Source organism: Pseudorca crassidens, chromosome 4, assembly GCF_039906515.1.
Source record: "Pseudorca crassidens isolate mPseCra1 chromosome 4, mPseCra1.hap1, whole genome shotgun sequence".
NCBI classification, from domain to species: Eukaryota; Metazoa; Chordata; class Mammalia; order Artiodactyla; family Delphinidae; genus Pseudorca; species Pseudorca crassidens.
The window spans coordinates 3342847-3368206 of NC_090299.1; the positions used below are offsets into that span (position 1 = coordinate 3342847).

The 25360-nt window shown below is 59.4% G+C and overlaps 1 protein-coding gene across 30 annotated transcripts in view; it reads left to right on the forward strand.

Moving 5' to 3' along the window:
- Positions 1-25360, forward strand: part of ABLIM2 (actin binding LIM protein family member 2) — a 150808-nt gene that overhangs the window by 5484 nt on the left and 119964 nt on the right. For 28 of the 30 annotated variants that reach the window (XR_010942828.1, XR_010942826.1, XR_010942831.1 and 25 more), the window contains exon 1: positions 21712-21886. The exons of 1 other annotated variant lie outside the window; for it this stretch is intronic. Coding sequence is in view for 21 of the 29 variants with exons in the window: in XM_067734995.1 (XP_067591096.1) it covers positions 21727-21886 (160 nt within the window). In the remaining 8 variants the exon portion in view is untranslated. Of the gene's footprint in view, positions 1-21711; positions 21887-25360 lie in introns of those variants that run through there. One more of the 30 variants, XM_067735004.1, reaches the window with a different exon arrangement.

Here is a 25360-nt window from a genome sequence, read left to right on the forward strand (position 1 = left end):
CCCCATGCCCCCCTGTAACCTTGACCCCTGGCCCCAGTCCTTCCCTCTGCTGGGTCCTTGTGGCCTTCCGGAGCTGGAAGGCAGCATTCATGGCCGTCCCAGGCCCCTCCAGCCCCAGCTCAGCCCTCCAGCGTCAACCAGCCCCATCAGTGCCTTGGACCCTCAGCCCCACCTGCCGGACCTCTGTGTGACCTCGGGTGAGCTGGCGTCCCTCTCTGGGCCTCAGGGTACCTGTCTGTAAAAACAGGGACTGCTGCCATCCTCAGGGGTGGGACTGGCTTCCTTCTGACAGCCCTGTTCCCCCACTGCCCCAGGGAGATCGTCTGGCTTTGAGGCTCGGCCACCATTTCAGGGAGACACGCCACGTGAGCCCGGAGGCCTCCGAGCACCCTTCTGTGCCACGTAGGCCCCATCTGACAATATCGCAGCAGGGAGCACTTTGCCCTTTACGCGAGAGTCCCAGTGTACGGGGGTTTCTCCGCAGCCTGTCAGGGAAGCGGCATCTGTGGACGTCTGACGGATACCCAAGCCAGGAGAGCATCTGAGCGCGTGTCCGCAGGAAGGGCTGGGGTGGGTGGAAGGCGTGCTTTGAGTTCTGTGATGCTCGCTTTGCCTTGACCTCAGCCAACAGCGAGCCCTGCGGGTGCCTCCTGCCCTCGGGGAGGCTGCCGGGCTGGGGGGGGAGCCAGGCCCACGTTAAACGGGTCCTGGTGCAAGATGACGGACTGGGGGGCTCACGCACCGTGTTGCCTTGGCTGAAGATTCCTAAGCAGCCAGGCAGGTGGTCTCGATGTCCGGGTGGCTTTCAGAACACCTGGGCTCCGGTGTGGTCCAGCCTCCGTCTGGTCGGGGCCACCTCCGTTCCCAGCCACCAGGTTGCGTAACTCACTGCTCTTTGCCTCGGTTTCCCCACCTGTCAGGTGGAGATCATAGCGCCCGCTTTACAGGACTGTTCATGGGCTGTGGTGTCAAGGGCCTGGGGTGGTTTTTATCATAGCTGCACACACTGTCCAGGGCTCGGGGCAAAGCCTGCAGGGTCCACCGTGGCATCAGCTGACATCGTCAGCTGGCTCACAGCTCTTCCTCCATTGCTGGTTCTCCTCCCTCCCCCGCCTAGCCCGCCGGTCCTGTTCACACCCCCTGACCCGCCCCCGAGGGCCGGGAGAAACCCAGTCCCCAGACAGCTGCCCGCTCCCAAGTTCTTAGCGGTGCTTGGGTTGCCTCGGAGCCCCACCACCCGCACGGCGACTCCGCCGGGCCCCCTGCACGTAGCGGGCGCGCTGGCTGTCCTGCTTGAGTTTCCTCACGTGCAGAGCAAGGGGTTGGAGAGGCGAGCCGGCAACCCGATTCCAGCCAGCACGCCAAGAAGCCACCGCCCAGTGTCACTGCAGGGCACACGCGCGGGGCTGTCCCCGCTGGGCGCATCTGTCCTCGAGGCTGGGCCGGGCTGAGCTGTGTGGATCCCACCCCGCCCCGTGTCCGCACAGGCTGCCTTGTGACAGGTGCTGCACGAACACCCAGAGCTTGGGTCCCGCTTCGCGCTCAGCCTTCTCGTCTGTTTGCCCTCATCCCGGGTCGAGGGCCCACAGTCAGGCCTCTCTCCGACCTTCTGCTCTGACCTTCTGCTTCTGCTCGGACATCCGTGGCCCCAGGATCTTGCTGGAAAATGACATCTCCAAGGGCCCGGTTGGCGCTGCAGTTGGGCATGAAGTTCCAAGAAGGAAGGATTGCAGGGACCACCCCGTGGACCCCGTATCAGTTCGGCAGCCCTGCAGCTGTCTCCATGACCACCCCGCGGACCCCGTATCAGTTTGGCAGGCCCGCAGCTGTCTCCATGACCGCCCCGCGGACCCCGTATCAGTTCGGCAGCCCCGCAGCTGTCTCCATGACCGCCTCGCGGACCCCGTATCAGTTCGGCAGCCCCGCAGCTGTCTCCATGACCGCCCCGCGGACCCCGTATCAGTTCGGCAGCCCCGCAGCTGTCTCCATGACCACCTCGCGGACCCCCTATCAGTTCGGCAGCCCCGCAGCTGTCTCCATGACCGCCCCGTGGACCCCGTATCAGTTCGGCAGCCCCGCAGCTATCTCCATGACAACCCCGCGGACCCCGTATCAGTTCGGCAGCCCCGCAGCTGTCTCCATTCACGTTCCGAGAGACGGGGATGGGAGTGCAGGTGGTCTACCTGGGAGGTGGTCCCGGGAAGCACAAGTGGGAGGGGCAGACGGGGAGGGAGGCAGAGCCAGCGGGGTATCTGGATGGGTGGGTGGTCACTGTGGGTCAGGGGGGCTCAGTCCTGCTAGGGGACCGTGTGGAACGCTCCTCAGAACCAGGGGACACTGGGGCCTTTGTCCTCCTGGGCAGAGGGCTGGTCCTGGAATTGCGCATCCACCACCCCCCGCCACCGCACTATACAACTGTCCACCGCCACCCGGGGGAGCCTAGAGGCGGGATGGAGGCGGGCAGCTGTGCAGCCGCAGCGCCCACAGCGGCCCCCACGGGCCCCGGTACGGTCCAGCCTCCGTCTGGTCGGAGCCACCTCTGTTCCCAGCCACCAGCCGCCTCTTGAGGGCTCACAGCTATTCTGGAAAAGCTCTCTCACTCGGTTTGTTGAGCGCCTGCTGTGCGCAGAGCACTGTCCTGAAATTCCTCCTCCGTCTCCCACGCCTCCCCCGGAACCCAAGACGCCCAGGACCCTTTCCTCCACTCCTTTAGGGTCCTCCCTCATCAGGACCGTGGGCAGCAGACGGAGCCAGGGGCTCCTGCCGAGGACTTGTGCCTGGTCCTGCCTGCTGTGTGACCTGGGGCTAGACACTGCCCCTCTCTGAGTTGCCTCATCTCAGACTGAACAACGGCCCCCCAAGATGTCCCTGTCCTCATGCCCGGACCCAGTGGGTGTGTCACCTACATGGCGGAAGGGACCTCGAGGATGTGACTAAGTTAGAGAGCTCGCAGTGGGGCTCAGGTGATGCGGTGGGGTCCATGCCATCGAGGAGGAGGGGGCAGGAGGGTCAGAGAAGAGGGGCTGTGGTGGCGGAAGCAGAGGTCAGAGAGGAGAGAAGACGCGGCCTTGCTGGCTTTGCAGACGCGGGAAGGCGCCCCGAGCCGAGGAAGGCGGGCGGCCCCGTTTTGCCAACTGCCCGTTGTTCTGGAGCTGCGTGATGGGCTGTGGTGTCACACGCAGCCGGGCCTCTTCCTACTCAGGCTGCCTCTGCCTCCAAAGGCTTTAATGAGCACCTGGGGGGGCCAAGGAGGAGACAGTAGCACGGAGACCTGGCCGCTCCAGGCTGCGGCCTTACACCCGGGGCGGGGGATCCCCCGCTGGGCTCAGGATGCGCTGGGCGCAGGCACGTGGCTGCACCCCTGCTGAGTGGGGCGTGGGGAACCTCGTAAATGTTCTGAATGTCACTCCTGGTTGTTTGCAGTTTACTGGGAAGGAAACCGAGGCTGGACAGCAGGGGTGTGTCCGGCAACCTGGCAGCCGGGATTCTAGCCTGGCCAGTTGCCTGGTCCAAAACCCGCATGGCCTCTTGCTGAAACAACCCTCCCGGCCTCCGGTCGGCTTCCCGCTCCCGTTCCCCGAGTGAACACCTGACCCGTGAGCTCTGAATCGTCCGCACCTGCCGGTTCTGCGGCCACACTCTCTGCCAGCTCAGGTGGCCCAGTCTCCCCGCCGGACGGGGCGCAGTCTGATACCCCCGGCGTGCAGGGACCCAGGTGGGGTGAGGCTGTGCGAGACCCGTGCGCTCGCGCGGGAGTGCGACCCAGGTAGGCAGGGAGGTGGCGAAGGGTCAGCAGACCGTCCAGTGTGGCTGGAGTGAGCCAGCCGCACGGGAGGGGCCGTCCGGATGGGTGAGCGGGTGTGCGCCCAACGGCGGGCCCGGGGCCTCGACACGGCCAACGCCTGCGGCCCCGAGCATCCCTGCTGCTGCTGTGATGGCGTCGCGTTGACTCGAGCCCCCGGGGGCCTCTGTGACACACTTCTCGCGGGCCTTCCTGCTGCTCTTGCTGTCCTTCGGCTCTGAGACCGGCCTCGTCTGCCAGGCGCTTGGAGGGTAATTGTGGAGTGCAGGGTTTCAAGCATCGGTTCCCTTGAGCACGCCTCCGACGTGCCGCGGAAATCAGGAAACGTGATATGTGTGCGGAAGCCCAGCGTCCAGCCAGGTGCCTCCCTGGCTGCCTGGGACGGGCGTGGGACGGGCGTGGGGTGCAGAGCAGGGCTGTGTGCTGAGGATGAAGGGTGGCCCTGCCAGGGCCGCCTCTGGAATCCTTGGGCAGGTCTCCCCGCCCTCCCGACCCCGCCAGACCTCAGTGTTGCTTTCACTGCTCTTCCCTTCCAGCCCTCTCCTCCCGCCGACTCATTCTCTCCCCTCTGGCCAGGCTGGGCCCCTCTGCAGCCCTGCGAGGCCCGGGGCTGCCACATGAGAGCTTTATTCTGCCCCTGCCACGGCTGACCCTTCCTTTCCTCCATTGGCACCCATCTCCTGACCTGACACCCCAAATTCCTTCTCTGAGAGCAGCTCACTGGGGCACAACGGGGCAGCCGGCCAGCAGCCTTTGAAGGAGCTACAAGGAATTAAAATAGCTGGCGGCAGCACACACACCAAGCCCCGAAGTGAGCCCCTTTGGGAGGCGCTCTGCAGCGCACAGCGAGGTTTTCTGACAGCCCATGCTGTTGGTGAGGGAATGGGGCTGGCGAAGGAGGGGTCAGCCTCCGTCACTGGGGCGTCCAGTAGGAGGGGGGCTGCTGGAATGGAGCACCGTAAACCTCGGGGCTTAAAACAACAGAAGCTTATCCTCTCACAGTTCTGGAGGCCCGAGGTCCAAAATCCATGTCACTGGGCTGAAGTCAAGGTGTCGGCAGGGCTGCGCTTCCTCCAGAGCTTCTGGGAAGAATCCGCCCCCCGTCTCTCCCAGCTGCCAGCGCTCCTTGGCTTGCGGCCGCATCGCCCCGACCTCAATGCAAGCATCTTCAGGTCTCTCCCCTCCCATCCGTGTGTGTGGTCAGACCTCCCTCTGCCTCTCTGAGGATGCTTGTGACTGCATTTAGGGCCCACCCAGGTAATTCAGGAGAATCTCCCATCTCAAGGTCCTTAACTGTATCGCATCTGCAAAGACCAACCGCATGATTTTTAACCACGTAAGGTCACGTCCACAGGTCCTAGGGCTGAGGACGTGGGTATATCCGGGGCGGGGGACATTATTCAGCATCCCCAGGCAGCTTCTCAAACGTTCTGTCTCTGGGACTGAAACCCTTTCTCCTTCCTGTGTGGGTCTCTGGAATAGCTGAAGGTTAGAGGAAAGACCCATCGTTAGTTAAAAATTGTTACTGTTGGGGCTTCCCTGGTGGCGCAGTGATTGAGAGTCCGCCTGCCGATGCAGGGGATGCGGGTTCGTGCCCCGGTCCGGGAAGATCCCACTTGCCGCGGAGTGGCTGGGCCCGTGAGCCATGGCCGCTGAGCCTGCGCGTCTGGAGCCTGTGCTCCGCAATGGGAGAGGCCACAACAGTGAGAGGCCCACGTGTCGCAAAAAAAAAAAAAAAAAAAAATTGTTACTGTTAAGTCAGCTAATTGTACACATCCCCCGATCCCCTGAGCCCCTGGATGCCATCGCGGACGGCTGACCGTCAGTGTGCATAGTCTCTGAGAGGCGGTTAGGCGAGATGCACTGAGGCTTAAATATGTTCGTGCCCTTTGGTAGAAGAAGGCGGCTGATGTGATTTGTGCATAAGAAGTCGTTCGCTGAAGGGGTCACGTACTCTGCAGGGTGAATGTCCAGCCACAGATGCTGGGCCAGTTCATCATCGTCCGTCCATCCGTAGCAGCTGTTCTCCAGCTTTGAGGGCGTAGGACCCCTTCACTCAAATTTATTGGGGACCTCAAAGAGTTTTTGGTTGAATGCATGGTATTTATTGATACTTGCTGTATTAGACCTTAAAATGGAGAATTTTTAATTCATTGAATAAGAATAATAGCCCTTTGGATGTTAATGTAGGAGTGTTTTCAGGGATCAGAGTGGCATTGCTTTACGGTTTTGCAAATCTCATTAACGTTTGGCTTAAGAGACGTCTGCTGGAGCTCCTGTCCGGCCTGTTTTCTATCAGTTGTGATGTCACATGTCACGGGGCTTCCGGAAAACTCCATGGTACACTCAGGAGGGAGTGGGAGCGGTGGAAGACAATAACATCTCAATCTTTTTTATTTTTGCCTCTGCGCCTCGAGGCTTGCGGGATCTTAGCTCCCTGACCAGGGATTGAACCTGGGCCCTGGCAGTGAAAGTGCGGAGTCCTAACCACTGGGCCTCCGGGGAATTCCCCATCTCAGTGTTATTATGAACATGGCTTTGACCCCGCAGGTGCCCTGCTAGGGTACTGGGCATCCAATACCCTAGAGCAAACTTGGAACTGGTGATAAAAGCTGGAGTATTACGTAGCCATTAAAATGATTGTGAAGGAGGAGTACAATGCGTGTGTCTATGCTGGCGATAAATGAGGAATCTAGATTACACGCCGTGTCATCTGCAAAATACGCAGGCAAAATGCACCAGAAGAAAATACATCGCAATGCAAGAGCTACGGGCAACGCTGCCTTTTTTCCTGATGCTTGGCTGTTTTATCTCCTTTCGCTTCTTCATTTTAAGGATGTGAGGGGGACAGGATGGGTCTCAAGAGGCTTGACTGGAGAGCAGCTGTCTGACCTGCTGGCAGCAGCCAGGTCCTGCTCCAGGGACAGGACGGCGTTCTCTATTTTGGGAGGTGGACTTTCACTGCGGAACTAGGCCTTTGAGTGGCACTGACATGATACAGGAATTTAGTGTGTGTGTGTTTGTGCTCTTGGGATAATTTAGTCTACTGTCATAAACAAGGGAAGTTGTGCTCTGGGGCAAATTTCTCGGTGGCCTATGAGGAGCTGGGAGCTGGTCTGAAATTCGGCGTCCTCTGTGGGAATGCCCAGCCCCGGCAGGGCTCCAGCGGAGAGCTAAATATATCCTGGGTGTGTGCTGGCAACCTCGGGTGCCTCAACGCCCAGCCGGCCTCGGAGCAGAGCTCAGGGGAGTAATTGATTTGTCTGATAAAGTTCTATGTCTGCTGTTGACGGAGCATGTAGTAACGCCAGGCCTGGTAGAGACGTCGTCCAGGCTCCGTCTTGAATGCCGCAAATCCCTGTGGGGCGAGGATTCTTGCTCCCAGTTTACAGATGAGGGCAGGCAGACAAAGACAGGAGGCAAGACCCCCCCCCCAAGGTCAACCCAAGGTCAACGGCTGGCAAGGGAGGAGGTGACCCGCTCTGGGAGCGCCGCCAGCGCAGCCTCCTCTGCATGCGTGCATCTCCCCACCGGGTCTTCTGAGAGACCAGAAGCATCGTTACACTTTTCCAAGGGCTCAGGCCTCGCAGGCGGAAGAGAATGGCAGTAACAATAACAGTAACGGCCCCGGACAGTATCACTCATCGAGTCCTCCCGACGCCGCGGGGGTGGTTTCCGTGACTGCCCGTTTTACAGGTGGGGACCCGGAGGCCAGGTGACCTCGAGAAACCTGCCCCGAGTACCCAGCTGGCGGTGGGAGAGCCGGCCTGTGAACCCAGGCAGCCCCTCCAGAGCCTGGGCTTCTGCTGGCCGGTGTCTTCCCTCCCTCGTCATCTGCATCACATGTAGGTCAGTTTGCTCTCAGCTCATCATGAGCCGGGCTTTAGGTGCCTCCACGCCTCGCGTGGCAGAGAGGGTGGGTTCCTGCTCTGCCGGCTGGGTTGGGGCGTGATGGCACAGGGATGTCGTCCCCTGGGAGGGGGCGGTGGGGGGGGCAGCCTCTGAAATGGACTTACGGAGAAACTTTCCCTCTTTTCACTTAAAGTGTGACCCACAGCCTCCAAGATTGGCCCCTTGGGCAGGACATCTTGCTGGAAATCGGGCCTTCAGGACATTCCTGCCCCCGTCCGCCGGGCACAGGGCCCGCTTCCCCATGGGTGCCCCGCTCTGAGCTTTGCCACCCCCCTTCCCCTCACTCCCAGGGCACCCCTGCAGCCCCGCAGGAGACCTCAGCAGGGCTTTGCTCTGGATTTGGGGCTCACGGTGGGAGAGCTGGGCCTCAGAATGCTTCCTAGCCGTGGCACCTCCTGGGAACCCCCTGAAAGCAGTCTGTAGGGAGGGGGCGGCTCCCCAAATCCTCCCCAACAAAGTTCCTGACACCGGGAAGGACACCCCTTTCACAGGAGACCCTCCCCCCCTCCCTGGGTCTCATGGACAGGCAACGAGTCAACCCAGCATCCCCGGGCTGGGGGTTGGGCAGAGCCGGTGGTTTCACTTGAGTGTATGGACCCCTTGGCCAGGCACTGGAGGTGGCCTTGATGGAGTTCTTCCCTCCAGGAGCTCCCAGCCTAATGAGAAAGGCAGATAGCACGTGAGGAAAACACACCATGAGAAAGCACTTCACTGGAGAGGCTGTGGGGACAGAGAGGAGGCCGGTAAGGAACCTGCTGTGAGAGAGAAATCCTGGCAGGCTTCCTGAAGGAGGTGACATCCCACTAAGTAGGAGTTAGCCAGACAAATCAGCAGAAGGGCATCCGGCAGGACATGCGGAGGTGAGAGTAGAGCGAGTGTTTGAGGAGCTTCACTCACGCCTCTGCCCCAGGCTGGGCCCTGGGTAAGTGCCAGGCCCATGGCAGGGGCCCACAGCCCATCTGCCTCTCAGGCACTATGTCACCTCTCAACGTACCTTGCACGGCACCTCGCTTGCAGGAAGCGCTCAGTGATGACGTGGCTGAGGAGTCACCGCATCCGGAGAGGAGAGAGGGAGGGAGCGTGGGACCACGTCTCTGCTGAATTCAGGCTCCTGGGCGTCTGCTAGAGCTGCACCGCGTCCCCCCTGCCCGCCCGCCATGATTCCGGGCAGAGCCAGGGCGGGGATGGGGGTGTCAAGGCCTCTCAACACGTCTAGCTGTGAAGGGAGGGAGTAGAGGCCCTGGCGCAGGTGTGGCCAGGGAGGCGGGCCTGGGCGTGGTGGGCCACAGCAGTGGGTTCTGGGAAAGGGGTTACACCAGGAACAGGACCTTTTATTTCCCACGGCGCCTCCTGGCGCGCGGGGCCACGGCAGTTTGGAGAGGAACGGCGCTAGTGGCTGGGATCTGTGGCTCGAGGTCGGGGGCACAGTCACCGGCCACCTGGGCAGCTCAGGGCAGCCTTGTCCAGCAGCGCCTCCCCTGCACCAGGACTCGGGGTGTCTTATCGCCTCCTGCTCGAAGCCGGGGAGCAGAAGCTCGTGCCCAGACAGTGTGACGGACCCACTCGACACGGAGGCTGTCCCTTGGGAAGTCTGAGGGGCTTGGCCCCAAGCACGCGGACGGAAGAAATTTCACAGTGGATCCCTGGACCCTGCCCGGCAAGCCAGCGCCTTTACTTGGGGCTCTGAATCGCCTTCACTTGCGGATCAGCTGTGATCACACCCGTGTACAGGTCTGCTCGGAACACTAAACGCAGTCTCACGCACCCTCCCCTCATCTGTGGAAGCAGAAATATTCAGATATCGATTCCTCGCCTCTGCTGGAGCAAATAGACCCGAATCCTGTCAATATTTGGCGAAGGCCATTTCCCTGAGTGCCCGCGAGCTGCGGGAAGATGAACTGCACAGCAGGCTCTGAAGGAGGCCACGCGTGGCCGTGGTCCTGCCCAGAAGGGGGAGGGGCTGGTAATTAACTACCAGCCACGTCTGGGGCCCAGACTTGTGGGTCTTTCTAGGTCTTTTTTTTTTTTTGGCTGCATTGGGTCTTCGTAGCTGCGCGCGGGCTTTTCTCTAGTTGCGGCGAGCGGGAGCTACCCTTTGTTGCGGTGCGCGGGCTTCTCATTGCGGTGGCTTCTCTTGTTGCGGAGCACAGGCTCTAGGCGCGCGGGCTTCAGTAGTTGTGGCTCACGGGCTCAGTAGTTGTGGCTCGCGGGCTCTAGAGCACAGGCTCAGTAGTTGTGGTGCACGGGCTTAGTTGCTCCGTGGCATGTGGGATCTTCCCGGACCAGGGCTCAAACCCGTGACCCCTGCACTGACAGGCGGATTCTTAACCACTGCACCACCAGGGAAGTTCCTTTCTAGGTCTTATAATCCATAAGATTACAGCTCACATGTGCTTGGGCCATTACTTCTCTGAGCGCTCCAATGTTTGTGACCTCATTAGAGTTTCCCCAGAATCCTCAGAAATGCTTAGGGCTCTAGGGGTTGGGGGGAAGGGGCGGCTGAGGTCACACAGCCGGAACAGGGCACAGCTGTGATTCGAGCCCAGGGCTGTCCGTCGGTCCCAGGCTCTCCCCACCACCCGGCGATGGATCACAGGAGAACGGGGTGTGCAGACAGCGAGAGCTGGAGGTCAGGTGTCGTGACCTTGCAGAAGGCATGTCCGCAGGGAAGCAGGCATTGCCGTTGGTTTTAATGAGAAAACAGGCTTAAAAAGACCCTGCTCACACACCCAGGCCTCCGCGGCATTGATTCAGAGTCTGCTGGTCCTCCAGAGCTCTCAGCTGCCACTGCACTGCCCTGACCCTCCAGGCTGGCAAGCTGGACCGTGGGCATCTCTCCCTTTTTTTTTTTTTTTTTTTTTTTTTTTTTTTGCGGTACGCGGGCCTCTCACTGCTGTGGCCTGTCCCATTGCAGAGCACAGGCTCCGGATGCGCAGGCTCAGCGGCCGTGGCTCATGGGCCCAGCCGCTCCGCGGCATGTGGGATCTTCCCGGACCGGGGCACGAACCCGTGTCCCCTGCATCGGCAGGTGGACTCTCAACCACTGCGCCACCAGGGAAGCCCGGGGCATCTCTCTTTTGAAACAGCTGGCTCTTCTTTCCACACATATCTGGGTGCCACCCTCTGCCACCAGGGACCTTAAAGGGGGGACCTGACCCCTTCTAGGGGTGTCACTCTCACTTGAGTTTTTCAGAGTCTGCTTTATCATTAATTGTACAATAAAGAAGACAGGTGTTTGTTTTTGCAAGAGCGGACGATTGAAGAGGAAACAGTGTGTGCCTCTGGAGAGGCCCGTGGCCGGCTGTCCCATCTGCGTGGACCCCACCTCGGGACCCACCCGCCAAGCTTCCCTCACGCAGGACATACGGTCCTACAGCACGCTTATGAGCAGCTGGGTGTGATTCCGCTGAGTGGCTTTTCTATGGTTTGGCCACATTCTCTTTCCATCACTAAGCACGGAGTGTTCTTTGCATTAAACAAACTTTTTCTATCGTGGTCAGATATACGTAATATTAGCTGTGCCACTTTAACTGTTTTTAAGTGTGCAGTTCGTGGGACTAAGTACGTTCACGTTGTTGTGAAACCTTCACCACCATCCTTCTCGAGAAATGTTTCCATCTTCCCCAACCAGCTCTGTCCCCATTAAGTAGGTCTTCATCCGCCTTCCCGCCCCCCGCCCCCCGCCCCCTGGTGCCCAGCGTTATGCCTCTGTGGACGTGGCAGCTCTAGGGTCCTCACAGAAGTGCAGCCAATCATTCAGTGCTGGTGCTTTCGTGACCGGCTCATTTCACTGAGCCTAGTGTCCTCAAGGTTCGTCCATGTTGCAGCAGCTGTCAGAACTTCCATCCTTTTCAAGGCCGAATAATATTCCATTGTGGGGATGGACCACATTTTGTCGATCCATCCATCCTTCCGTGGACACGTGGGTTGCTTCCTCCTCTTGACTGTTGGGAATGATGCCACTGTGAACACAGGTGAGCAATATCTATTTGAGTCATTTCCTTGGGGAACGTCCCAGGGTGGGATTGCTGGATCAAGAGGTGTCTGCTTCATTTCTTGAGATGCCATGATGCCGTCTTCCTGGTGGACTTTACCATCGGTGCGGGGTGCTTTGAGGGCGGGGCCTCGTCTGGTGGACCTCTGAGCCCACCTTGCCCCGGCCGGACTTGGAGTGGCTGAAGAGCATCCCCACAATTCCACGTGGTCTCTGTGCCCGGGGCCAGGCTGGGCTCTTGGAGGTTCCCCAAGTGGGCCACCCCCTCTCCATCCCCCCATCTTTGCCCAGGCTGGTCCCCTCCTGGGGCGCCTTCCTTCCCTGCCCCTCCCCGCAGTCCTCCAGCATCTGGCCTGCGGGTGGATGTCCTGCTGGCTCCCTGACCCTGTCCCGTTCCTGCTGTCATCCCCACTGCTTGTCCACTTGTCCAGGTGAGTCTGGGCCCTTTCCATCTGCCTCCCTCTATAGGGACTCCAGAGGGGGCACTGTGTCCCCCGGCTCAGAATCCTCTGAGCCCGTGAGCGCCTGTGCAGAGCAGGGGCCCAGGACCCATGGGGGCCTAAATGCCTGAGCTGTGTCAGGGTGAGGGTCCCAGGGCCACAGCTCCCAGGACCCGGGAAGCGTCTCTGTCCAGCAGGGCAGCCTTGGCTCCCCGAGGCCTGAGCGGGAACACGGCCATGCTGGGGAAAGTTGCAGCTGGACCCAAGGCCACATTGCGAGACGCTGCCCCAGGCAGCGAGGGATAAATTTAGCCCCGTTGATGAGAAAATGTCCTGCACCTTCCTTCCTCTACTTCCCTTAGCCTGTGGACGTGACTCAGAGGGGTATGGTTGTAACTCCCCTTAACCTACCCCGTTGCCTGGTGATGCAGAGGTGCTGGTGGGTGGTGGTCCCCTGACCCATAAGGCAGACCCGACGGGGTCAGTGGGTGAAGCCCACTCCTCCCTAGGCTCAGCCAGAGCTCCCCCGCCCCCCGACCGCCAACACCTTACTGCTTTGGAGTTTCGCTGACCTGGCCGCGGGGCCAACTAAATTGTGGTAAAATAAATACAACCTAAAATTTGCCATCTTAAATAAGCATCGTTAAGTGTACAGTTCTGTGGCGTTAAATACATTCATTCTGTACCACCATCAGCACCATCATCTCCTGAACTCTTTTCATCTTGCAAAACTGAAACTCTGTCCCCATTAAACACCAGTCCCCCAGCCCCTGGCAACCACACTTCTGCTTTCTGTCTCTAGGAGTTTGACGGCTCTAGGGACCTCGTATAAGTGGAAACATATAATATTTGTCCTTCTGTGACTGGTCTGTTTCAATGAGCGTAACATCCTCAAGGGTCGTCTGCGCTGTGGCCTGCGTCAGAACTCCCTTCCCCTTTAAGCTGAATAATATTCCGTTGTATGAACAGCCCAGATTTTGTTTGTCCGTCCATCGGGCTGTGGACACTCGGGCTGCTCCCACCTCCGGCTGTTGGGAATAATAATGGATATGCAAATACACAGTTTGGGTTTTCACGGTCCCAGCGGCAGCTCTGTGGCAGGTGGTCCTGTGGTCAGGCCACAAGCGGACCAGGCCAGAGCCCTTAACATGTGGGACTTCACTGGTCCTTCCCCACCATCCAGTGAAGTGGGTACTCCTTGTGTCCCCGGTGTAGATGGGTAAAGTGAGGCCAGCAAGGTGAAAGGACTTCCTGCCATGCCAGGCTCTAGGCAAGGTGTCGGGGCACTGGGTGGAGGGTTTTCCACATTCAGAACCCACACCATCACCTTTCCCATGGGGTGTCCAGTCGCCTATGTGCAGTCATCCATTCTCTGGCTGTTTGCTCGTTCATCAGACACTGAGTGGATCCACTCTCCTCCTTGCCCTGGGATGGGCCAGGCGAGATGCATCAGCTCCTTCCCACCCTTAGGAGCTCACGGGATGGGGACCGAATCACACGGACACAAAGAATAGTTGATTGACTATCTATGTCTCCACGGATACGGGCAGTGGGGGGGGTGTGCAAGCCATACATTTGCCAGCTCTGGCTACAGGTGGGGAAACTGAGGGCCAGGAGAGAAGACGGTTTCCTCAGCCACAGAGCCAGGTGTTCTGAGCCCCGGGCCTGTCTCTGTGGCTGCAGGTTTTTTCCAGAATCCGTGAGGGTGAAGTTAGCGGGTCATGGTCTGTGCTGTTTCTGGGGGATTTCTTTGTCTTCTTCATCAGTTTCTCCCCCAACTCTTTCTTCTGAAAAGTTATAAGCGTAGAGAAAAGTTGGGGGGAAAAGCCAGTACAATGAACGCCTTGTAATACTTTCATCTAGATGCATCGGTTATTAACATTTTGCTTTCTCTCTCCATCTCTCTCTCTCTTTTCTGAACCATTTGAAAGTGAGTTGCGTCATCACACCTAGGCTTTAGCACAGGCCTGTACCCAAACAGCACCCACAGGAAGTCCCCGGTCCCGTTTCCCTGCCCCCAGGGCTCCTTTACAGACGTGTGTCTACCTTCCCTTCTTCAGGAGTCGGTCTAGGGTCACCCGCCACAATTGGTGAGCATGTCTCTCTGTCTTTAGTCTCCTTTATTCTTGAACGTTCTTCCCACCTGTTTTCTTTCATGCCATTGACGCTTAAAGAGTCCAGCCCTGTTACTTTGTAGATCGTCCCCCATCTGGTTGGGTCTGTTTCTTAGTGATGGGATTCGGGCTGAGCATTTTTGGTGAGAGGCTGCTGTGTGACCTGCTTCCCGCTCAGGGGGTGCACAGGGCCCGTTGGTCCCGTGTGCTTTCCGATTTTTAGCACAGCCTGAGCGCATCCCGCGGGGATGAGAATCCTCGCACGTACGGCTTTGCACCCGTGTGCAAATAGACCTGTGAGTGGACGTTACAGACATTCCCGGAAGCAGAAAGGTAAATGGGAGTATTGTCTGCCGACCTGCTCTCCCTGGAGGCGGACCCCGTTCACGCCTTTACCAAAAGGGCACCGGAGTTCCTTGTCCCTCTCTGCTCCCTGCCCAGCACGGGGCACTGTCAGTCTTTTCGTATCTGCCAGCTGATGGGAAAAGGACACCTCCCTGCTTTCATCTGCCTTCTCAGGCACCCGAGGGTATTTTTCTAGCTTCCGGGCCATTTGTGTTTCTGTGAATTTGCTGTTGCCCCCCCAGCTTATTTTCTGTGGGGTTGCTTGTCTGTCTGTATTGACTCAGAAGGCGGATGGGTGTGTACCCTGCGCTCCGCCCAGCAGGGACATGGAATGGCTCTCCATCTGAGCGCGGGCAGTGGGGCCTGAGCGGTGGTGTGCGTTGGGGGCAGTGGGCAGGACGCGGGCACCGCGGGGCCGCGTCCAGGTGTGTTGCCGGGCGGGGAAGGCAGCGTTGGCTGAGGGGGTCTTCAAACAGGGAGACAGAAACTCGGTCACCTCCGATCGGCCTCCCGGGTGATCTCCCTGCTCACCAGGTTCGGGGGGCTGCTGAGACCTTCCCCCGTGAAATCAGAACGCGTCTCGGCACGCAAGCCCACCTTTGGCGGCTCTGGGCAGCCTCCTCCTGGCCTCGGGGGCCTCACACCTGCGGGCTCCTCTGCTGGTCTCAACCGCCTGCGCGTAAGCTTTTTCTCAGCCTTCAAAGTTCGTTTCGGCTTCATTTCCTCCGAGAGGCCCCCTGACCGCCCGAGCCCAGCGGCTGCGGAGCCCCGCCGCCCTGCAGCCGCCGCTGGGGCCGGCCCTGCTTTTCTCTTTTGTTACACTGATCGCAGGTCGGGCCTGCACGTTCATCTGTTTCCCTGGCTGTGTTTGTTGCCCTGCTAGTCTGCCAGCTCCCGGCGGGGGGCTTAGGACTGACAGGTTCCCCCCTCACCGGGCAGAACACCCTGCCCGACTCATTGCTCCGTTATGTGGACGGGACAGCCTCCAAGTAGCCCAGCCCTTGGGCATCTGGGTCAGTCTGGCTGAAGCCACCTCCTGGCTGATACCTTGGGGGGCCTTGCTGTCCTTTGCCTTAGGGGACCCTGGACTTACTGTCTCGGGGGCATACACGTCACAGATGGTCCTGCAGATGCTGTGAGGACCCACGGTGTGGCCCTTCGTGAGCACGGCTCCCGCACGTGGACAGGGGCAAGAAGAGTGGACTGAAAGGATGCGGTCCAGCCAGGCTGGGTGTCTGCGACAAGGAGTTCGGTCTCAATCTGGGAGGCCTCGTGAGCCCCCGGAGGTGGTGCTCGGTGCTGGGGACCCGGAGGTCAGTCTGGCAGGGCGGGGAGGACCAGTGATGGGGCACAGGGTCTCAACCAGGTGAGAAGGGGTGGGTGGGAGGGGCCAGAGAGAAGGGGAGGCCCCATGAGGTGCAGGGAGAAAGCGCTACCGGCAACGCCGACGTCCCATGCTAGCTGCTCCAAGACGACAGATGATTTTGGTGACAATGGGAAAGTCCATGTTCTAGGTTGAATTGTGTCCCCAAAGAGAGACGTTGAAGTCCTGACTCTGGTCCCTGTGAATGTGACCTTATTTGGAAATAAGGTTGTTGCAGACGTAACTAGTTAATACGAGGTCATATGGAGTAGGGCGTCCTGATAAGAAGAGGAAGAGAGACACAGAGGAGAGGCCACGTGACCACAGAGGCAGAGGGTTGAAGGGCTCTTCAGCCAAGCATTGCTGGCTACCGTCGGGCGCTGGACGAAGCGAGGAAGCATTCTCCCTTACGGGTTCCAGAGGGAGCACGGCCCTGTTGACACCTTGATTTAGGCCTTCCGGCCTCCAGACTGGGAGAGAATAGATTTCTGTTATTTAAGCCACTCGGGTTTTGGTCCTTTGTCCCAGCAGCCACGGGAATCTCATACAGTTAGGAATTGGGAAAGAAAGATGCCACTTACCAAGTGCCCATCAGGTACCAGGCGAGGTGCCTGGCCCCTTCACACGTATCATTTTGTTTGGTCTCTCTGCAGCCAGCAGGCAGGCACCCCCATTATATACATCGGAAATTGAGGCCCAGAGAGGTAGAGCCGCTGGGCCAGGGTCACACAGCTAGTGAGAGATGGAGCCGGTTGCAAACACAAGTCTGCCTGAGTGGCACAAGGGGAGCCAGCTGGGTGAGGGTATTGGTGTGTGATGTGTGGCCCTGTTAGGGGGTGGGGAGAGGTGGGGGAGAGAGGATGGCAACAAGCCAGACATTCTCTTTTCTGACTCTGAGGTTCCTGGGGGGCTTCTAGGTGGAGGCGTCCAGCACGCCGCTGGCTCTGGGGGTTGAGTGCTCAGGAGAGGCCCGGCTGGACTCTTAGGAATCCTTGCCCAGGGACTGGACGATGTCTCAGATCCCTTCAGGCCTAATTTTTTATGCCCCTGAGAAAGCGCCAGTGTCTTCCTTGCCTTAAACCCACTGGAAAATCTGTACCATCTGTCGTAAAGTTTCCAGGTCCTTGATTTCATTTGTTTCTCATCTTTTAAGAGGCATTCAGAAAGGAAGATGTGAGTGGGCGTACCTAGTGATGGCACAGTGATGAGTGGACGTGGTGTGGGGCTGTCAGGGGTGAAGAATGATTCTGGAATGTGGAGCAGGGGGTCTGCCAGGAGGAGGGGGAGTCAGGGGCTTGGTGAAGCAAGTGGAGCCGCCGAAGCCACCTGCGACCACGCCCCCCCTTGCCTTTCTGGTCCTGGCCCCTTCTCAAGTCACCTGAGGAGCCGGCCTGCTCGGAGGGTGCAGGCCACTGTTGGGGGCTGCAGGTGGAGGACCCTCCGTGGGGCAGGGTGGCCTGGACCATGTCCTCGAGTTCAGGGGTCCTTCCAGGCACCAGTCAGTCCCACCCACCCTCTGTGCGCAGAAAGAGCTGCGTTTCTCTCCTTTCTTTGAATCATCATCACTTTTGCTGGGTCCCCCACCCTGGCAGGGGTACAGGTGCGGAAGTTAGCATGGAACTTTCTACACTGCAGGTGGCGACCCATTTGTGGGCATGAAATCAGTTTAGTGGGTCACAGAAGACTTTGTTACGTAAGAGGTTGAATTGAATGCAAGATAGCAGACCCACCCCAGGAAAAAGAAAAGAAAAGAAAAGATAGAAGAATAGCAGAGCACATCCCGAGTCGTAAGGCTACTAGGTATTGTTTGGTGAGAAATATCTGTTATGTATTCACATATCATATAAACTACTGCCGCCTGTGGTAGGCTGAAAAACAGGCCCCCCAGAATATATCATGTTCTCATCCTGGGACCTGTGGGTGTTGCTTTATTTGAAAAGCAGGGTTTTTGCAGATGGGATTAAGGTGAGGATGCTGAGCTGGGGAGATTATCCAGGATTATCTGGGTGAGCCCTAAATGCCATCACAGTGACTCTTAGAGAGGCAGAGGGAGGTTACAGACGGACACACAGAGGAGAAGGGGATGGGGTGGGGGGAGGGGCAGAGATGCGGTGATGCGGCCGTGAGCCAGGGATGCCGGCCGCCACCAGGATCTGGACGGGGCGGGAAGGATCCTCCCGCAGAGCCCAGAGGGAGCCTCGCCCTGCAGACACCTGGATTTCAGCCCAGTGGTACCGACTTTGGACTTCTGGCTTCCAGAACTGTTGTCTTACCAGTTTGTGTTGGTTTGTTACCGCAGCTACAAGAAACAAATACACTTTGGAACAAACAGCCCCAAAGCGCAGAGGCAGAACTCGGCAATCAGTTATCCTGGCTGGGGGCCTGCGGGCTGGCCGGGGCTCAGCTCACCAGGCTCGGCTCCGTGGGGGTGGCTCTGCCCCATCTCATACCCTCCTCCTGGGACCAGCAGGAGGCAGAAGCACAGTAGGGCAGAGGGAGCCGCCTTCGGCCTGGACTCAGAACTGGAACATTGTCGCTTCCACCTGCATGCCGTGGCCAAGCCAGCCGCGTCGGCCAGCACAAAGTTATGGGACTGGAAGAACCCTCTCCCCCGGAGGAGACCCTGGCGAGGGTAAGGCTGCAGGGGGAGCCCGGACTCAGTTCATCCCACAGGTGTGCACACCTGTGCCTGGGGGCCACTGCCCGGTGTACCCCTCTCTCTGGGCGCTGATGTTGGAACAGTTTGGGAGCCACTGGCCGGGGGCAGAGAACCTGGCTCCCAGTGCCTATCCCCCGTGCCCTTGACCCTGGCGTTCACAGGTTTTCAGGGCCTGGCTCTGCCTCTCTGCGACTCTTCCTGAGAATCAGTCCGGAAGGTTCCAGGTGGCGCTGGGACAGCATCTCGCCTCACCCCCTCCCACCGCATCCTCAGAGGAGAAGAGGGGCTCATCCCGCAGGGCCCAGGAGGGAAGAGGACTGCTTCCCCAGCCCCAGCCAGTCGCGGCCCCAGGATGGGACGTGCAGATCCGAAATTAGCGTGAGTTCCTCGGGGTCCTGGTCCTCTGCTTTCAGACCACACCGGGGACCTTGGAGAGGTCATGGGGCAGGAAGCTCCCACGACACCGGGCGCCACGGCCGTGCCTCCCCATGGGTGCTGGCCACGCTGCCTCTCCTGTCCCCTCCGCCCAGAACCGACGGGCAAGGGGCAGGGCTCAGGCGCCCCCTCCACCCCTCGGCCCTGGGAACCACCTGAGGCCATGGGAGAGGAGGCCATGGGTCTCTGGACCCCTGGACCTCTGTGGGTAGGGGAGGGGTCCCCACGAGCCAGGGGCGGCCTCCCAGGGACCCGGCTGCCACTACAGATAGGGGAGCAAGGTGCGGTGGGAGCTGAGCTCCATGGGGGCATTGGTGTGAGGGGAGGAGAGCAGGCAGCTGAGGGTCAGGCAGACGCCTGGAGAGGCATGAGCCAGGCCCTGGGCTGATTTCTACCCAAGGGTCCCAGGGGCCAAGGAGCCCCTACGCCAACGTGCCCATCTCCTGGGAGGCTCTTCTTGCAGTGTTGTGGCAGATGGTCCCATGCACAGGTGTCCTGGCCTCCGGCCAAGGTGGACAGGAGGCACCAGGCCCGTGGGGGACCCTGGTCGGGGGGATGCCGGCCCTGGGGAAGTGTGGCCCAAAGGCAGAGGGCCGGCCCCCTGCCGGGCGCTCTCCCAGGGAGCCAGCGGGCTTGGGGTTCGCGCCCACGCTGTCCTGGGTGGGGCTCGTGGGAGGGGGAGCAGGCCCTTCCGAGGGTCCTTGTGACTGTCCAGTGCCGTGCTGTTTCCAGAGCTGAAGCAGCGCCTGCCCAGTGGATGGATGGTACCCACGGCTCCTCCTGCTACAATTCTTTCAGACGCCTGGGCAAACCCTCAGCCTCCCTTGTTCTCAGGGGGACACCCATGCTTTGCGATGGACTGTCCGTTGCCCTGGCCCCTGCCCACCTCCCACCCCAGCCCCGTGTAGCCGAGGGCGCCCGTCCTCCCGGGAATGTGGACTGGCCTCGCCCCCTTTCCAAGCTCGCACAGGCCGTTCCCTCTGTCTGGCTCGCCCTTCCAGCTGTTGAGCAACTAGCCGCCCCTCGGCCTCTGAATCTCCCGGGGTTCTCTCCTCCAAGGAATCCCCTCGACCCTCCGGGAGCTCGCTCTGCGTTACCCTCGATCGGGCACTGGTCGCCCGCCGTGCTGCCCCTCGTTCCCCGTCTGACTCTCAGGTTGGGAAAGTAGGGACGTGACGGTTCCTGTCTCAGGTGTGGTGCAGCGTATGGGACTTGCTGAGTGGGGACTGCTGTCATTGTCACCGACACTGTTGTCGTTTCTGCCCTGAGCTGGGCACGGGCCGCAGGACGTAGATAGCTGCAGAATGAACGATTGGAGAAACTCTTCTCACTTACAAGCGCGAGGGGCTGCCATTCTCCGCCTGGGATGCATCATCTGTCCCCACTTGCGGGACCCGTGGGCCTGGCGGTGATGCTCTGCTGCCCTGGGGTTTGCTGCAGGGGTACTGGCTACCATCCCCTGTCCGCTGGGTGGAGAGCTTCAGACCAGAGTGAGTCATGAAAGTCAGATCAGGCCAGGAGAGTCCCCGCTGGCTGCCAGCACCTGCTCCGACCCTTCAGAGCCGATGGGTTGAGGTATTTTCTGCTGGGTGCTGGCGGAGGGGTGACGCGGCCCACCCAGGGCCTCGGCAGGCAGAGTGGTGGGAAACGTGACTCGGGCTGGAGGGCGTGGCCCCGGAGCCTCTCCGCTGTGGGGTCCCGGCCCGGGCTCACTAGGCTGGGTTTGCACCCATCACGTGCACGATTAGCCAGGATAATGCCTGCGGGTTCTACGCTGCGGCGCTGGGGGCAAGGCGGTGCTTCCTGCTTCCGTAGCTGACAGGTCACATCGCATCTCTGCCCCAGGAGATCTTAAAGATGAGTCTAGCAGAGGGGCACCAAGGAGAATGGGGGTCACCTAAGGGACCAGGCTGTCAGCAAGACCCGGGCAGGACCCCAGCGCTGCCTTCCATGCCCAGCGGCCTCCCGTTGGTCTCCCAAGCGTCCCAAGCCTCAGTTTCCCCTCTGGCACGCTGGGGCCGTGGAGTGGGTTAAGCAGGTCGGCCCCAAACTCATGTCCACCTGGAATAGGGTCCACCTGTGACCTTATTTGGACTAGAGTCTTTGCAGATATAATTAGCATAAGGATGGAGATGAGGTCATCCTGGAAGAGGGCGGGCTCTAAATCCAGTGACTGGTGTCTTTATAAGAGACAGAAAAGGACACACAGAGACGTACAGAGAAAAGACATCCATGTGAGGACAGAGGCGGAGATGGCAGTGATGTGGACACAAGCCCCCAGAAACTGGCCGATGTAGGGCAGCATCCTCCCCCAGAGCCTTTGAGAGAGCGTGGCCCTGCCTACGTCCTGGTTTCGGGCTTCTGGGCTTCAGGCTTCCAGGCTGGGAGAGAATAAATGTCTCCTGATGAAGCCCCCAGCCTGTGGGGCTTTGTCGCTTTGTCAGGCAGCCCCAGCACACGGGTACTGGCTGGGAGGGGCTGGGAGGGCTTGTGGGCTGCGCCTGGCACACGGGACAGTAGATGGTCCCGGCCCTCCCCCAGTCCCTCCCCCACTGCCTTTGCAAAGTCCCTTTCCCGGACGCCTGGGAACAGGTGCATTCTGGAGCCGGGTGGGAGTCTATTTCGGTGTGCTGGGAAGGGCTTGGCCCGTCCCTCCTCGGGCATGAGGGTGGGCAGCTGCCACGTGACCCTCTGGCATGTCCCTCTGGAGCCATGTTGGCCTCAGAGGCTCGAGCCCTCGCCCAGCTGCCGCCGGCAGCCTCCAGGGTCCTGGCCCTTCGGGTGGAGGCCACCGTCCATGGGGATGCCCGGAGGAGGGACAGGTAAGGCCCACACTGCCCTGTCCACTGGGACCACCAGCCCAAGAGGATGGCTTCTTTTCTAACTAGAAGCCTCCAGTCCCCCAAATAAGCTCGGGGTCCAACACGAGGGGGGCAGTGTGAGCTCTGCCTCTGTTTAAGGCACAGAGGACCGGCGCTCACGCGCGCCGACTATGCCCGGCCTCGGGGACTCTCTCGTGAACTCCTGATGACAGCCCTGTGCAGTGACCCGTTTTACAGATGGGCAAGCTGAGACTGGGGGAAGGGGGGGGTCTGGTCCGGCGTTGCACCGTGGTGAGCGTTGCAGCGGGATCCTGTAGTCTGGCCGAGTCCCTGGGCCCTCGGCCTCTGCGCCTTCCCGCCCTCCCTTTCTTTCCTTTAAGGCGGTTCTTGGTTCTCGACCGAGGGTGGCTTTGCTCCCCGGGTGGACTTTGGCAACATCTGGAGACACTTCTGATGGTCACAGCTTGGCGGGAGTAGGGGTGCCCCAGGCACGTGGGGGATGGGGGCCACGGACGCCGCTCACCATCTTGGCAGTGCACCGGGCGGCCCCACAGAAGAGGGGTCCAGCCCAAAATGTTAGTTGGGCCGAGGCTGAGAAACCGGCCTTAAGGAATATCGTAAAAGACTTCAGTCCTTCCGGCGTTGATGCAAAGAACAGGGCCCATCGGGCTAGTTAGACGGAAACAATAAGTAACTTGTAATCCACTCAAACCCCACCTGTTGACAGGTGAGAACGCTCTGGGGCAGGGTCGGGGTGGGAGAGTGAGGTGGCGGAGGGGAGGGGGAGGGACAGGGAAAGGAGCTTGGACCCCCAGAAGCAGAGAGGTGGGTGGAGCCTCTGTGAGCCCAAGGTGTGCAGGGGCTCCAGCCGGGGTCCAGCCTCCAGGCTAAAATGCTCCCTGGTCCTCAAGCCTCCGTCCGGGCGCGAGGCTCGGTGCCCAGCGGACCCCTCCTCTCTGGGCAGCCACAGCAGAGCCTTGCCCTCACTGGCGTCCTCCTGTCTGGCTGTGGAGTCTGTCCAGAGGCAGGATCCGGGACCCGTCGTCCATATGTCCCCGTCAGCATCCCACACGCGGAGAGACTCAGGAGATTTTTATGGAAGGAAGCAGCTCTGGGGTGGGGCAGCAGCAGTGGCTTTGAAGCCAGACCAGTGAAGCTTCCAGCCCTGCCTCTGGCCTGACCTCACTGTGGCCCTGATCAGGGTGCTTCCCCACTCCGGGGCGGGGGGGGCTCAAGGACCCACTGTAAAATGGGGGCGATTACATTCCTCCCTCCCAGGGTGCTGTGGCCCAGCATCGCAGACCCTCCATCTTTGTCCCACCAAAGCGTGTAGCTGTGGGTGGCCCCTGGCCTGGCCAGGCTCATCCCCCCGTGGAGGTCTCACTCCAGGACTTAGGGCACCGGTTGGCTTGGGGTCAGGTAACATCCCCCAACCTGCTCAGTGTACTGGATTGTTCTGAAAATAGCGGCAGATTCCAGGAGCTGAGACATGTGACGATGTTCATTTCTCAAATGGAATTTCCATGCGGTGGTTGGGCAGGTCTCCCCGCTCCGCTGAGAACGCAATGCCCTTCACTCCCTGCTGTGCTTTCGCCAGATGATGGGCAAAGGGCGAAACAATATAATATTAAAATTGCACAAACCCGGTGAAATACGCACTGTTGTTCCCGATTCACCGATGAAGAAATGGCATCTTGTGATAAAAATAGCAGTAAGGGAAATGTGATTCTCTTTATGTAAGATTATCGTAAGAGCTAAAAGTAAAAAAAAAAACAACTCTAAAACTTTTAGAAGAAAATGTAAGGCTAAGCCTTTGTGATCTCGGATTGGACAGTGGTGTCTTAGAAGTGACACTACGTACACAAACAACAAAAGAAAACGTAGGTGAATTGGATTTCGTCAAAATTAAGCACCCTTGTGCTGCAAAGAACATTATGAGGAGGATGAAAACACAACTCACAGAATAGGAGACAATATTTGCCAATCATCTGTCGGATGGGAGGCTTGTATCTAGAATATGTAAACAGCCCTTATGACTCAGTCAGAAAAGAACCAAATTCAATGGACAGACAAAGGATCCGAACAGACATTTTTCCAAAGAAGATATTCAAATAGTGAACAAGCACGTGAAAATATGTTCAAAATCATTAGTCACCGGGAAGTGCAGATCCCAAACCACAGTGAGACAGACTTCACACCCACCAGGGTGACTGTGATGAAAAGGACCAACAGCAACCGATACTGGCAAAGGCGTGGAGAAGCTGCTGGGGGGAAGGTGAAATGGTTCAGCCGCTCAGGAAGATAGGCTGGCATTTCCTCAAGTGGTTAAACAGTTACCGAGTGACCCGGCAAGAAAGGGAAACGTGTCCACACAAAAGCGATGGTGCGTGATGGTCGGAGCGGCTTACCTGTAACAGCCCCAGAGCGGACACAAGCCCCGAATCAACGATGAATGGGTCCATGTGGTATGTTCATGTAGTGGAGAGTTATTTGGACATGAAGAGGAATGAAGCAGTGACACCTGCTGCAACGGGGGTGGACGTTGAAAGCGTTATTATGTATGTATATCTGTAGGATATAGGCTCCCACACTGCGGTGTCTCACGGCACACAGCCTGGAGAGTGAGGGTCCCTGGCGGGATTAGCTCAGCCCTCACAGACCCTCCCAGTGGGAGTTGACAGCTGGGGCTTGGGATCCTGCAGGCCTGGGTTCCAGTCCCAGCTGTGCCGTGTGCCCATTTCCAGCTCTGTGACCCAGGTCACGGGTGGGAATCGCCCAGCGCAGTGCCTGGCCCTTAGTCGGGGCACAAGAGCTGAAAGACGATAGATATTGTCACTCAGACTCTTAATTTTCACCCCCGCAGGGCGCTGTACTGTGCTCCGACTCACCAGATGCATTCCCCGTTTCCCATTAGATTTAAGGAACCTTTACGGGGTATCTTCTGTGTGCCGGGCCCAAGGCATACATTGTTGGTCCAGTGGTGGCCGCCCTGGCTCACGGCAAGGTGACACCAGGGACATGCACTGGCCTGGGAGCCCAGAGACCCAAGCCCCGGTCCTGGCCTGGCCTCAGACTTGCCATCTGTGGCTCCCCCCGTGTGTGGGGAGAGGGGATGGGCCCAGGTGCCCGCTAAGCCCTGACCTTCCGGAATGCTGCCCGTGAGATCCTCAGACACCTCTCCGGTCAGGAAGGGCTGCTCTTCCGGCGATGAAATAACACCCTCCAGGGACGTGGGTGGCCAGGGCACCTGGACCAGCTGCTAGAAGCTTCAGGAGTCTGTGAGTTGCTAGAAACTGAAGCTGAAGGTGACTGGGCGCCCCTGTGGGCAGCCTGAGCTTCCAGGGGGCTGTTCACTGCCGTGTTCCCCCTGCTTCTGCCTCTGGAAGGACCCCCCCCCGCAATCCAGCACACACCACCCCTGCCAGGCCCCTGCCACGTGCCAGCCTCCAGAAGCCCAGCCGGGGGCAGCGTCAC